The 15961-nt window shown below is 35.2% G+C and overlaps 1 protein-coding gene across 1 annotated transcript in view; it reads right to left on the bottom strand.

The window, feature by feature from the left end:
- LOC121299519 (E3 ubiquitin-protein ligase RNF165-like) overlaps positions 1 to 11598 on the bottom strand; it is a 30457-nt gene extending 18859 nt beyond the window's left edge. Inside the window, exon 1 of the mRNA XM_041227283.1 lies at positions 11447 to 11598. Within this exon, the coding sequence (XP_041083217.1) occupies positions 11447 to 11507 (61 nt within the window). The 5' untranslated portion in view covers positions 11508 to 11598. The remainder of the gene's footprint in view (positions 1 to 11446) is intronic.
- Between the last annotated feature and the right edge of the window lie 4363 nt (positions 11599 to 15961).

Below are 15961 nucleotides of genomic sequence, written 5' to 3'. Positions count from 1 at the left end.
AGCAATGGAGAAGCCTTTATTATTACCTAAGTCGTAGCACTTTTCTTCAATTAATATCAGACTTGTAGGACTCGAGTTACATTTTTCGTGACTCGGACTCGGCCTTGTGTGACTCTGACTCGAACATTCAGGCTCCGTGACTCAGAGATATTAACGACGCGGCCCTTTTTTTATTTTCTATTACACAAGTAATATCACAGTTACTAGGAAACTGTGCACAATGCAAACCCACCCAACAAAACATTATCCAATCACTGGTTAGCCCTGTTGTAATTGCAGCCAATCATAGTAAGAATAAGAAATTGGAAGTGGGTTAGGTTGTAGCGTAAACACACCCCCCACACAAATCCAACTGAAATCATCGCAGACCAAGTTTTTTTTTTTCTCTCTTTTGCATTAGGTTATAAGGAATAAATAATGTCAGCTTGGTAAACAAGGAAGTCATTATTTGGCTTTAACAAGCCTTTCTCTTTACTACTTTAAACCGTGTTGTAAGTTTTTTAAGCACTGTAGAAATACATTTCTAAAACTGCATTCTTGAAAAATATGTAATTTGATTTTGCTGAGCTCCTTGAATCTCTGGAATATAATTTATTTGTTTGCTCTGGAAACAATAGAACGTTGGTCACCTTAATAATTTTGAGTTTACTGAAAACAAAAATTAATGAAAAAAGAATAATCATGAGTTATAATTCTTATTTCATACCAGAAAGTCACTGTGTGATTTAAATATTCTGTGCTTTGCTTCTAATCTCAGCTCATTCCCAGCACATGCCATCACTGTTTGCAAGCAATGTCAATGGCAAATTCAGTGTAAAACTTGGCACTAAAGTCTCAAATCGAAAATTGCCTACAGTCAAACAGACAGATATAACAGAAGGATTGATTTGATAGCAAAAAATGAACAACAGAATAATTTAATACCACTTCATTTACCAAATTGAAAATACTTTATGGATGCAGGAAAAACACATTAACAATGTGCTGTGCAGCGTCAACCTAGACATCTGTCTGTGTGAAATTCATTTTTTTATTCCATTATGAACCTACACAAAGGGGAAATACAGTATAGTAAGTAGAGCATGTTTTTGTGTAAAAGACAAAAGATACATTATCTAAGTGAAATAAACTGAAGCACAATCTCTTAAATGCATCATTGTATTACAGACTTAATACAAGTGCAAATGCAATGAAAGTGAAACATAACTTTTCTGTTTTGCAAAACAAATAATAAAAATAATACTTAATTTGCTATTTAAGAACAAAGTATATATATATATATATATATATATATATATATATATATATATATATATATATATATATATATATATATATATATATACAGTTTCAGCAATATCTAAATCAGATTGGCAAATTTTACCAGAATTGGAGTCAAAGTAGATGCTATAGTGAGAGGTGAAAGTAACTTTAATTTCTTAATGGTACTGTTAATACTGTTATTTTCAGGTACACATTAAAAAAGTGGTACATAGGGCACTGCACTTCCTAAACAACTTCGTTATGCTGTTTTCGTTCTTTTACGTCTTTTTTTAATTAAATATCATATTTTTCAGTCTTTCATTGTTTTTAATGTAATTTATCATATTTTCCACCATTATGAAAATAGTATGCAAAGATTTCTCATATGCAATACATTGGGTCTTGTACATTTTTTTTTTTTACTTGTGCAACTTTGCGGTGGACTTCTCGTGAATTGATTTTTCTTTGTAGAGAAATTTCCATTAAAGTATGCAAATAAATAATGTTTAAATCATGGTAAATGTACCTCTTTTGACACTAGGAAAATACCAAGAGATAGCATTTGATTGCACATATACCAATATCTGACGGCATACCACTTTCTGACATTACACAGGTAAAGTTTTCGTACTTATACCACATTATTTATGCATTTTTCCTGAGGGATATCAGACAACGTCTGTTAGATAAACTGTTCCCCCACTACTACCACTAGTTTGAATGACAGTGACTCAGACACGGACTCAGACTCAGACCCTGATGACTCAGACTCAACACACAGGACTACAAGTCTGATAAATATACAATCTTAATACTCCAGTATTAAAAAAGCAGAAAAATACTGTGGATCATAAAATGAAGCTGCTGTGCTCTGCTCTGTTAATAATGGATTGATTTATCAGATGCAAATGTAATGCGCCACGCTCCCTGGTAGAGTTTCATTCTAAATATTTAATAAGTCTACATTAATTTCTATGACAAGGAAGGCTTTATATTGGCTGTATTTTATAATAAAGTCCTAGTAAACCAATGGCATCCTATCATAACTATTATTATTATTATTATTATTATTATTATTATTATTATTATTATTATTACAGTAGTAGTATTTGTTAATTTTGGTGTCATATTGTAGTTTAATGTCATCTGCATCTTTTTTTCTGTGTTCTCTCCAGTATTTAGGGATTTAGCCAGGAGCCAGGCAAGTGAGGTTTCAGACATCTTATCATCTCACAATCTGTGGCGTATTAAAGAGTGACTTACTAAAGAGGACCTGGTGATTAACCACACATAAGCTACTGTGTTTTGGAAAACTGTTTCCTAAAGCCACGTTCCTTATGCAATAATGATCATCCTTCAGATGACTCTCAGGGATATGTGGGTCATCTCCTCAGAGGCACATCAGCTTTTTTTGTAATAGGTAGCTAACATGCATGTACCAAATAAACTAAATTGGTAAAACAGGGAAATTACTTCCATCAGTTTATTCATCCCCCATCAAGCTAAGTACAGAATTATGGTTGTGGGAATCGAATTCATTGTTTTCCTCATTTCCTGGATAAAGATAAAATACACTGGGTGAAAAATCATTAGCTAACAGTAGTCACCTGTAACTGAAGGGAAATAAGATGGTGTACAAACCCCCTTCCCCCTCTCTTCCCATCACAGAATTCCACACACACCATTGCTTCTCCCTGACCTCATCTGTCAGCGGTGCGCAAACCAGCCAGCTGAAATACTATTGGGTTGAATGACACATCTCTTCTTATGAACTTCTGAGCAGACTTTCCTATGACATGGCTGGTAAACAAGGCCAACAAAAGTTTTTTAGCCTTGACCCAATTAAAACAGGCCTCTGAAATTTTATACAGGTTATACAGTACTGTATATTACCCCAAATGTCAACCTTTCAGGTTGCTTAATGTGTTTAATCCTCACACGAACACATAGCCTAAAGCAGTATGTTATGAAATATAATTAAATGACCAAATGGGAATACAACTGAGCTTTCTGGCATGTTTCTTGGTAATAACAGAACTCCTTTTTTTTATACAATACATTCAGACTGTTTGCTGATTAACTCAATAGTGCCATTATTGCCTTGTAACATGCCACAGCAATACCATTGTGGATCAGTGTGGACACTGAAAAAATAAAGCTTGGCTTTATGACCCACTTTATGTTCAGCATGATTGCTTGTGAAAGGTATAGTATGAGTGGATGGGTGTCCATTTATGCATTATTTAAATTTACTATAAACATAGGCTTAGCCGGAGTTTCATAGTGACTAAATATGGAGTGATACTGACCTTGCTCTTCTCTACTCAAGTGATGACTATTTTGGTTTGACCTTAGTTTGACCAAAGTGGGAGGGATTAGCTACAGCAATGGTAGCCAATACGTGGATCGAAAAAAAACAACACACCTCACAGTTGGATCTAAACTCTCATAGATTAATGGGAATGTAGTTTATTGGTGCCTATTACATACTGTTCAATCACACATTAAAAACTACAAGTCCCATACCCTCCCAATTTCACTGCTTTATCAGTTTGAAAGCTTGTCAAACCAAGATGAGGTAAATAACAAATTATTTTCATGTGGCTGGAGAGGTTTCAAAAGAAAATTGCAATGAAAAAAACTCAGATATGTTGGCGTCTTTACAATGAATGAGCAATGAGGTTATGTTGTTAGTTACAGCATGTTCACAGCTGGAAATAGCAAATAAACATACAAGTTCAACCAACAGTGGTGAAAAGATTTTCCCTGGCTTAAGCTTGAAAATGTTAAAATAAATAAATAAATTCATGTTTTTCACGTTTGTCTGGGTGCAGGGGAACTGATGGCAGGCAAGACTGCTTTTTTAACTGGGAGCCAGAATTCAAACAAAAATATATTAAATACAGTGCTTCAGAACAGCATGCAAAGTGAGGAGAGGCATACATCCAAAAACGTCAGCCAGACCATCCTGCTACCATAAACAAATAGAACATTCTGAGGAAGATGCTACCAGGCAGTTAAAAATCTAAGTTGGAATAAAAAGTTGTCCATTATAATTTTGTTGATGCAAAAGTATTGAACTGCAAGTGTTATATAAGAAGAAAAAAAGGATTTGTAGATATTCAACAATAAATTTTAGCAAAATTGTATTTTTTAACAATGCGTACCTACATGTTTTAACTTAGGCGCACCTATGCCTAAAAAAGTTAGCATAGAACCCTGCCTACAGGTTTCAAGTCTCCAATGAAAAATGCTGGTAAGTTTCTGTTTTATAACTACCTATCCTTAATATTAAAAATGCTCTGATTGCGCGTTTGTTACATTTTTGTTGTTGTTTTGTATTATTATGGCTATCAAACGTATTGGACACTATTATAAATCCTGCTAATAATTCTTGGTCGTAGCTTACTGGTGGATCACAGAGCCTGTTGAGATCCACCAAAATGGATCGCAGTGTGATTACATCTCCCTCCAACTTTAAGATCTTCAAAGAGGCTCTCACTTCTTAAGGTATTTTGTTGTTTTCCATATTTAGTGGTGCACGATCTTACATAAAATGAAACACTCAAACAAACACATTTGTTATTGTGGCCTCTATTTCAATACTAATAATGCTAGTAAGCAAGCATTGTAAATATTGTGCTTGCAATGGGATTACAGTGAAGCCTTCTGTAATTGTTGTGGATAAACAAGAGAAGATTTTGAAACGCCCGGCCCAGTGAACCAACCATATTTAGGTTAAATTGCAAGTACTTAGAAGAAGTGAAGGTGACTCACTCCCTTGTAAACCTCCAAAGAGAAAGGTGTATACATATCCCTTTGAACCACTGATATATGTACATCATCATTTAAAACGCAATAATAATTTCATTACAAATTCAATGCTGAATGGTAGTTAGGAGGAGTGGTTATCCAGAATAGGGAGAGTAGATTAGTTCAGCCTCTACTGTAGCAACAAAACCAGCTGCACTGTGACTATGACAGGGAACTTTTATACGGATACGGCACAAGCATGAGACGTTCAGTTGAACAGCTCTGTGATTTGACCCAACTCACACAGAGGTATTTTTTCTGCTTTATTCCACAGTTGATTTACCATATGAGCCGGCGTATGTTAATCCATAAATATCAAAGCAATCTTGATGCTGAGAAAGATATTGTACACAGCACAGGCGACAATAACTGTAACGTGATTTATTTTGTATTATATGAACCTGTAATATAAACCTGGTAGCTACAAGGCAGGCCTCTGATATAGAACAGGTGTGATTTACAAAGCTGTGGCTGTCACCTAGGAAACCCTTTTTGTCAGGTCTAGCATACAAGCTTTTAATAAATATTTTATGTCCCATTTGTAGGAGGCAGTTCCGTATGAATTCCTTATTTGCTGTTTGTTTCATAATTTTGAAATATCCTCTTCACTATCCACCAGTTTCAACATTTTGTCTCAATATCGTCTATTACAAATTAACCTTGAAGTCTTGTCTTTCTCAATGAGAATTATCAGATATCCTCAGCCTTTAATCGATAGTTATATCCTTACGCTGTACTGTACCAAGAGCAATAATATAAATACACTTCTTAAAATCCCCCCTGAATGGGCTACAGGGTTTCATTATTTGTTTGCTGACTTTTATTCAGCCTATGCAGGTTTCCTTATTATGGGCTTCAAAATTTAAGTACAAATACGTTTTAAAATAAAAAGCAGTTATTTTGTCACGCTACCATTACGGCCTGTAAAGTAGTATCGAGAAACTTCAGCTGCTTTTGCTCCACATAGCTTAGAAAGGTGTTGCAAAGGCATGGTATACTGTATGGAGAGTCATAATGAGGAATCTCTTATTTTCAAAGCAATTATCAATTTATTTTTCATAGCCCAGATTCTTGCATAAGACAAGCAATATAATGTAATATCACATATTGGCCAAACTAGTTACCAACGATGATCAAATCCAGTTTATAAGGAAGCTCACTGCAGAGCACAGAACATCAAACCAAACCCTACCCGAACCTCTGATCTTGGGCATATTTACTACAATATACTAACATGGTAAAGGACGGAAGAAGCTACAGTCAGGAGATAAAAATGGATACTAATAAAGAAAATATCTTGAAAGTCTCATTGCTAGTTACAAATATAATTGGGAGTTTGCTTGTCAGATGTATATACTGTGTATTTTACACTGAATATCCAGTAAATAGTTGTATATTCTAATAACATGACCCCCAAACTGCTCTAGCTATTTTAAAAACGAATTATAAACACATAGGAAGACCCGGCCTACCTTGCTAAACCCCTGGTGCTCTGTTTCAAGCTTCCCTTTTTGTTAGGTGTAAAGTCCCTGACAGGTGTTTATGTAAGGTTTACGTTTTATTGGCCTAAACAGAGTACATGACCTCATACATTTTGAGTAGTCTTTAAGGAAAAAGCATACGGAATGAGAAGTATGTGCCTGAATGTTTATAAATAAAAATTTTGCTCACACTTCAGACATCTTTGACACATAAGGAAATGTGATATGGTTTTTGCTAATTACAGCATCGTCCTTCGTAACATTTTATAGTCTTATGGTTTCTAATTAACTGAAATATTTATTTTACTACAACCAGACAGTATCTTGTGTAGTACTAAAAAATGCCCCGGTTACCAAGGTAATAAAAAAGGACATAATGAGTGAGGGTGTCTGAGACATTGTGTCTATTGCCTGAAAAAAAAAACATTTGCTTGTTTTATCATAATATCCACACACAGGCGAGTTCATTTTTTTAAATAATAAAATATAGGATCTCTATAGGATTGATAACTCCATCTTTACTATATCGAACTGCATAACAGGGAAACCAGTGTGTCTTTCTAATGAAAGCTTTACAAGTTCCTGTGGATTTTCAGTTCTCAAAAATGGTATCTGACATGCACAGGACTCTGGAGGTCTATGACAGAGAGCGAATGAATCCGAGTCAACAATCTCCCTCCCGATCTGTGAGGGCACTATATAACCGGAGCAGAGTGCCCCGTAATGGATGGTTTGGCAGTTCATTCCAGGGTCAGTCGGAAGCCGGCCATCCAGGAAGGGGGCAGGGCCACAATACCAGAAGTCATTGCCTTAATGCAGTAGGCAATGTGTCAGTCACGTATTGGAGGAGACGTGAGTGGCCGCGCCACCGAAATAAGGCGTGACGGGGGGTATTTAGGGGAAGTGGCTCCAGCAATCTGTTCCCTTTGATGTGCTTACCACTAGGACCAAGAACGGTAGTGATCAATTTGTGAATCATGAGTGTTCAGGGTTTTGTTTGTTTCTGTCTGTGCTTGTCATTATAGAAGGCTAACCTCCGGGAGCTGTAGCTAAACCACCAGCAATTAAACCCGGACTACATTTCACCATGTACACGAATAAACTTGTTAATCACCACTTTCACTAACAGTACCCACTCGGTGTTGTGTTTCTTGTTTAGTGTATTATTATTTTGGGACTGAACACCATGGTTTGCCTGAGCGATACACATTGCTGTGTAGAGCCCGGTATTATTATTTGTCAGCAAATAAAGAGTTGCTTTTAAACAGTGAACTGTCTTGTGTCTATCATTCCTGAGCACTGCATCACCACTGCATCTGTGCACTACAAATCACTTTGCAACAAGGTCTAAGAAATTAATTGTACAGTCTTGTCCCCTTTATGAATAACAACATCTAAGACATAATACTCTGTAACAATGTATCAAGAATCTTGTACTTTGTAACAGCTCTGTAACAGAAAATTAACCCAAAAGTATGCCAGTTTAAAGAGATACATTGTATCTATAATATTAATGTGTATGTCAACGAGACAAGTGTAGTTTATAACAGCATCTACTGTATTTTTCAGTCAATGCAATTAATTTAGTAATACAATAATAATAATAATAATAATAATAATAATAATAATAATAATAATAATAATACAATTATTATCCTCTAGTAAATGTGATCAGGACTTTAAATTGTTTGAAATCAAAGCTTTCTGGGAGATTGACATGCTTGCGTGTTCTTTAAGGATCAAAAATATATTTAAGCACCTCACGATAACAATTATCTTTTTTTTTTTTTTTTGGTACAGATCGCATTTAACTTAATATTGTTATCTGGCAAACAAGCCTTCTATATATTGGTAACAAATGGGTTCAACGTCATTGGAGGAAAGTCCTTGCAACAAATGACTCAATCAGTAATATTCTTTATACCTAACATAGTATAACAAAAGGTTATAATAATTCACATTAAACCTTAATCTAATCTAAACCCAAATCTAACTGACTTTATAGAAAAGTATAAACAATTAGCATAACCTTGATTTAGAATTAATTGAATGGTTTTGGAAGGCTTGAAAAAAATATCAGATTTGAATAGTCTCTGTGGAAAGCATGACTCATTATTATAATGTACAGTATCAGCAAAAATACACACTTCGGTCATTTAGGAAACGACTGTCAATTAAGGATGTCTGTCGTAACAACCCCCGTTTACCAAGGTAAATGTCTGAGCTTCCTGCAATAAAAAATACAGATGCAAATATAAACTGACTTAGGTCTTGTGATGGACAAAAAAGCAAGGATACAATCTATCATTACCGCAGGGTAAGACAATAAATGGAAATCAGCAAGAAGCACACTGAAGGTTAGAAAAATACTATATTCTTTATTGAAAGATATTAGTATACGTGGAACTGTGTAATAATAATAATAATAATAATAATAATAATAATAATAAATAATAATAATAATTCCATGCAGACGATAAAGGCAAGGCCCACCATGCTCAGTACAGGGTTAACAAAACAAAAAGCAGCATCCAGTGATCAGATGTGTATATGCTACAGCACATTACAGTACAGCAGTGTACATGTTTTCTACAGAAAGATTACATTGGAATTAACTATTCAATGTAAAAACAAGACCATGCACTAAATGCTAATACAAGAACAAAAGGTAAAGAACCACAACCAAAGAATTTAAAAGACATTATTGAATCTAAGAAAGAGGATTTCTATAGCAGTGCAGGATACAATCACCCCTGTGAAATGGATAGCATTTTGCAGTGTGTTGGTAATGGCATTGTAAGCATGCCAAAAAAAAACAAAAAAAAACACAAAATGACAATTAGTTAACCATTAAAAAATATCTAAATACGTTTTAAAATTTACATTTTAATTTTCGAAAATCTATAGATAAATCTTGTTTTTCAGTTTTCTTCATTGAAAATTAATGGAAGAATTAGCAAAAAACTAAATAAACAATTACCATATGTGGCAGGTGCAGTATACCATTAGAATTAAAAAAAAAATACATTTAAAAAAGCATGGTTCTTTGACGAATAAACTGTTAATGTTGACTGGTTTATTACTTCAATACAACATGGGACAATGTTTATGCAATGCCCAGTAATTGTATACTACGGGTATTTATCTGCATAGTAGCATATACTATGATCAAATGTTTTGTATCACTCTATAGAATTTACTAATTTTGCTTCATAAAGTTGAATAAAACCTACTGAATAATGTTACCTTAACATACTGAATTACATACAGTAGTTTTCCATATACAATTTAAAAATGTGACATTTAGAAATCTGTCATGAAATATACTACAATTATGGCTTCCGGTAGACTTTTGCGAAACAATTTAGGTTCTTTGACTGCATGATGTAAATAAAATATTTAAATTATGTTTATATAGGTTTTTTTTTTTATCCTAAAATTCTAAGTGATGCAAAACTTTTGGCCATAGCTGTTGTATTTGTAACGCTTTAATAGCATTTACCAAAAAACGTCAATAGTATCAGTAAATATATTTATATATATTGTAGTACAATGCACCTTCGAAGATATATATTTTTAAAGAAAAAAAAAGCAAATCTGTAATAAATCTGGTGTATTCAATGAAGTTTTGATATAATCGTTTCAGTGCAGAATGCATCCAATTGACAGGAATTTACAGCGTAATGTAGTCTAATACCAAGACTGGATGGGTGGTACACAATGACATTTTGTTTAATATCTACAGTAATTCTACAAACAATGGGTTATTTACTATACAATAATTTGACAGAAAAAAAGACACAGTAAAGGTTTTCTATAGATAGGTGGTGTTATTTTTAGTCACTGTTTAACAGAAGGATTTATGAGTGAGTTTTCGTTTTTAATGCCAATGTCTTCTTCGGATGGAAAGAGGAAATGAGGAAGAAGGGAGTCACAATACAGCTAAATGCAGAGTACAGGCAGAGGCCACACCACACAGCAGCAGATGACCATTAGCTACACAATGAAGGGGGAAAAACAAAGATCTGATAAATGCAAAATGTAAAGCCAGCCCCGATACTATGAAATAAGAAAAACAAAGAAATAAAAAGCACAATTAAATCATTGGTGCTGAATGATTAAATAAAGCACGCCATTATTATTACATAATCAGCACATTTACTGCATATTAATTGACACGATCTGTTAATTGATACGATCTAAAAATAAGCGCCCTAGGTATTTACCATATTAACTGCAACTAATAACATCGCTTAATAATAATAATAATAAATAATAATATAATAATAATAATAATAATAATGCATTTATTTCTGCATTTTGCGTATTCGACGCTAAACTACGTCCTTGCTAGCTGAACATCAAACACACAAAGACCTTGTTTTTTGCGAAACGACCACAAGAACATAAGGGGGGTGGTGGGGGGATATATTTTGGTTCCGTTTTTAAACGACAACCAATGCATAAGTGGATTGATAGCATACTGTAAACAAATTAAACCAAATACAAGTTGTAATAATATCTGAATCACCAAGCAAAAACAAATATATAAATATATCTAGTCTACTTGCCACTACAGAGTCGAAGGGTATAATAAATTATCCAACAGCATTGTCTGTCACTGCTAAACGAAACGTCTACGGAATATAACACCACAACGAACTAGGAAAATAGCAATAGCCTTTATATACGCTGCTTTTAGTGATTCGGTCTATAAAAAATTGACAGTAAACAGAACGTTAGGCGTTTCTCTGTTAATATACACTAGCCTTAACCTGCGAGAATTAAGGCATCATTATAGACAGAGTTTAGTGTAACCCCTTCAAAATAACAAAGCAAGACAAAATACATATATAGAAATGTTAAATTAAAAAAAGTATAAACAATACCTCTGTTTCTTACAGAGCCAAAAACAGGAAGAACCAGATATCCAACATGCACTAAAACCATCCTGGGAACCTTTGTCAGCGCTGCAGTCTGTGTAACAGATGGCCCATGGAAACAGTCCTTTCCAATCCCTTATACATTCAAATGTGGAGCAGATCCTGCAGCTGCCTCGCACACAAAGGCAGGCTGAACCAATCACACGGCACCTGAGCTAAAACCTTGCTTCCTGTGGCATCCGGGGCAGCCAATACGATATGGGGATGATTTTATTGTGCTTGGGTTCTCTTTGTATAGCCATGGCATCTATAATAAATCATACGCATGTACTGGTAAAATCCTGGCTGTATGTAAGTCGAGATTCACGTCTGCATTTGATTGCATTGTGCCATTATCGTTGTTATTCAACCAAATTGTCAACTAGCCTTCACAGCAAATTGTATTATTATTATTATTATTATTATTATTATTATTATTATTATTATTATTATTATTATTATTATTATTATTAAGAATAATACAATAAATAATAATAAACAATTCCCTCAATTGTTCTAACACTATAGTGTTAAATATGCAAATATTTCCATTTAGTAAAATTCGTGCAGATCCTTTTGATAATTAGTGCTATTGATTTATAAATGTTGGTAAATGTGGTGTTTTCAAAACGACTCCAGGTATTGTAATAGTTGAATTACAATAATTCCTATTGTTACAATGCTGACTGGAATTAGCGCAATTTAAGGAGAATTGGTTTTATTTATTTCAGATTCTTACATTTTCTAGCAAAGTGGTACAGTATGAATAATATTGCAGTATTTTGGATGTTGCAGATGTGAAATGTATCCAGTAAAATTGAATAATAATTTATCTCAATATCCCTGTGTGAAAATACTGATTTTCCATTACATGAGAGTAGATGTTAAACTTCAGCTCTCGTCAAGTTAAGAGCCAACTAAGACATAGCTTTGCAGTAAACTAATGTGATCCATCTGCATCTCTATCCATTTGAGTTGTTTTCCATCTGATGATGCAGATATCCTTATGTCTGATGTTGATTGTTGAAGTGTAATGCTGGCTCCAGGGATCAGCTCATTTTGCCTTCCCAGCACATTAGCACACACAACGGCTGCGATGCTGGCTCTGGGGATCAACCCAGTGCGGTCTCCCCAGCGCATCAGCATGACAAATGTCTGGATTGAGCTAAGTAGGGTACATCTCTGGAGTCTTCAAGTGGGCACCTTCCATCCTCAGTGTTTTGTTGACTAGCCCACGACACCTCAAGAGGGCTCAACAGTCATTCTGGCGTCCCAGCATCACCCCCCTCTATCCCCCACTAAGTTCAGCCCAGCTTACTTAGCTGTACATCAGCGTTGCTTTCTTTCTATTGTGCTTGAGATCCCCATCCAGAATCTTCCTGTCTCAACCACAGCCAGTTGCTTCTCCTTTCTGCTACTTCAGATAAGTTCTTCACTGTGCGACGCAACTCTTGGCCACTGAACCCGACATCTCTGAGAAACCAAGTTGTACAGTGTGCCACAAATCCTCAACAACCCACCTCCACTGGGTAAACTCGGACTCTCCATCCTCGCTGTTCCACTTCAGCATCTAGTTGAGTTTCCAGATGAACAATCATTGTTGATCCAGACCACAAGACAATGTCTGGTCGAAGGTTAGTGGTGGCAAACTCAGGTGGAAAAATAAGCCATTGACCAACATCTGCCAGCATTTTCCAGTCTCTAGCAGCTTCCAGTTGTCCTGGGCAAGGCTTGGTTTTAACACCTTTTCTTGGTGGTTGCTCTCTTGGACGGAGGAATATTGTCTTTTGTGTGTAATGCTTTGATGAAACTGGTGGCAACTTATTGGTCAGGTTACGTTATGTATACTGGATTCTGAAGAGTACAGTATATGCAGTGCAGGGGAGTAACGCATTACTGTAATCTGATTACATTTTTGAGTAACTGTGTAATGGTTCCTTTTTCAGACTGGTAACTAAATGTAATAACACATTAGATTTTATGTGGAAAAATAACATAGTTATATTTTTAAAAAGGACTACGGCTAATGCATAACACAGAAATTAAAAAGCACTTAAACAGTGTAGGTCAAACCTTTCATGTCACATGAACACACTTTTTCTTGCTTGAAAATGGATTCAGAGGAGGGAAAGAGTGGGATCCACAAAGAATATTTCAGGCTTCAGAGCGACATAAGAAACAGTCTTGAAGCCCAGGTGTTAAACCTGGACAAAGAAAACAAAGCCGACTCAATATGGGTCAGAATAACGGACAAAAATTCAGAGGGCATAATAATAGGAGCATGCTATAGACCGCCAGATTCAGACGGCGAGCAAAATAATCTGCTACACAATGACATTAGAAATGCGTGTAGCAAAGGAGAAGCCATACTAATAGGGGATTTCAACTTCCCCCATATAAAATGGAAAAACCCGGTGGGGAGCACGATGGATGAAATTGAAATGGTGGAAATGACAAATGACTGCTTCCTAACACAATTTGTCAAGGCACCAACTAGAGGGGAGGCATGCCTTGATTTAGTCTTTTCAGATAACGAAGACAGAATAACTAAAACAGAGGTCAGAGAACCACTACCAAACTCAAACCACAACATGGTCTCATTTGAAATATTTTTTAAAACCCCAAAAGTAATGACTAAAGCTAAGGTTTACAATTTTAGAAAAGCAAACTATGAAGGTATGAAACAGAGACTAACAGAAGTAGATTGGAATAAAATAGAGAAAACATCCACAGAAAAAGAATGGCTGTTCTTTAAAAATGTAGTACTAGAGGCGCAAAACAACTACATCCCTAAAGTAGACAAATCTAAATGTAAAACTAAATTGCCCAAATGGCTTAATAGATCAATTAAAAAAAGATATTCAGCTAAAAAAGGCACTTTACAGAGGGTTAAAAAGGGACCAAAAAGAAAGTACACAGAAAGAGTACATGGAACTGCAAACGCAAGTCAAAAAGGAAGTTAGAAAGGCCAAGAGAGAAATAGAAATGAACATTGCTAAGGGGGCTAAAACCAATTCCAAAATGTTTTTCCAATATTACAACAGCAAGAGAACATTCAAAGAGGTCTTTAAATGTCTAAAAGATACAAATGGCAAAATCGAAGATGAAAAAAAAAAATAGCAAATATATTAAATGATTACTTTTCACAGGAGGATACGGACAACATGCCCCACATGTCATCCAGTTCCTATCCAGTTTTAAATAACTTTAGCATAACCGAGGCAGAAGTGTTAAAGGGACTAGGAGCTCTTAAAATAAACAAATCCCCTGGGCTGGATGAGATCCTCCCAATAGTACTCAAAGAAATGAAAGAAGTTATTTACAAACCGCTAACCAAGATCATGCAACAGTCTCTTGACACAGGGGTTGTACCGACAGACTGGAAAATTGCAAATGTAATACCGATCCAGAAAAAGGGAAACAAAACTGAACCAGGTAACTACAGACCAGTAAGCCTGACTTCTATTATATGGAAACTATAATAAGATCCAAAATTGAAAATTACCTATATGGTAACAGGGTCCTGGGAGACAGTCAACATGGTTTTAGGAAAGGGAGATCGTGTCTAACTAACTTGCTTGATTTTTTTGAGGATGCAACATCGATAATGGATAATTGCAAAGCATATGACATGGTTTATTTAGATTTCCAGAAAGCTTTTGACAAAGTCCCGCACAAAAGATTAATTCTCAAACTGAACGCAGTAGAGATTCAAGGAAACACATGTACATGGATTAGGGAGTGGTTAACTTGTAGAAAACAGAAAGTACTGATTAGAGGAGAAACCTCAGAATGGAGTGTGGTAACCAGTGGTGTACCACAGGGATCAATATTAGGTCCTCTGCTATTCCTAATCTACATTATTGATTTAGATTCTAGTATAGTAAGCAAACTTCTTAAATTTGCAAACAACACAAAAATAGGAGGAGTGGCAAACACTGTTGCAGCAGCAAAGATCATTCAAAATGATCTAGACAAGTTTCAGAACTGGGCAGACACATGTCAAATTACATTTAATAGAGAAAAGTGTAAGGTACTGCATGCAGGAAATAAAAATGTACATTATAAATATCATATGGGAGATACTGAAATTGGAGAAGGAATCTATGAAAAAGACCTAGGAGTTTTTGTTGACTCAGAAATTTCTTGATCTAGACAATGTGGGGAAGCTATAAAAAAGGCCAACAAGATGCTCGGATACATTATGAAAAGTGTTGAATTTAAATCAAGGGAAGTAATGTTAAAACTGTACAATGCATTAGTAAGACCTCATCTGGAATATTGACCAGAGCGACCAGCATTATTCCAGGTTTAAAAGGTATGTCATATGCAGATAGGCTAAAAGAATTGAATCTGTTCATTCTTGAACAAAGAAGACTACGCGGCGACCTTTTTCGAGCATTCAAAATACTAAAAGGTATTGACAATGTCGACCCAAGGGACTTTTTCGACCTGAAAAAAGAAACAAGGACCAGGGGTCAC

This window comes from Polyodon spathula, chromosome 2, assembly GCF_017654505.1.
Source record: "Polyodon spathula isolate WHYD16114869_AA chromosome 2, ASM1765450v1, whole genome shotgun sequence".
Lineage (NCBI taxonomy): Eukaryota > Metazoa > Chordata > Actinopteri > Acipenseriformes > Polyodontidae > Polyodon > Polyodon spathula.
This window is presented reverse-complemented; position numbering and strand designations above follow the sequence as displayed.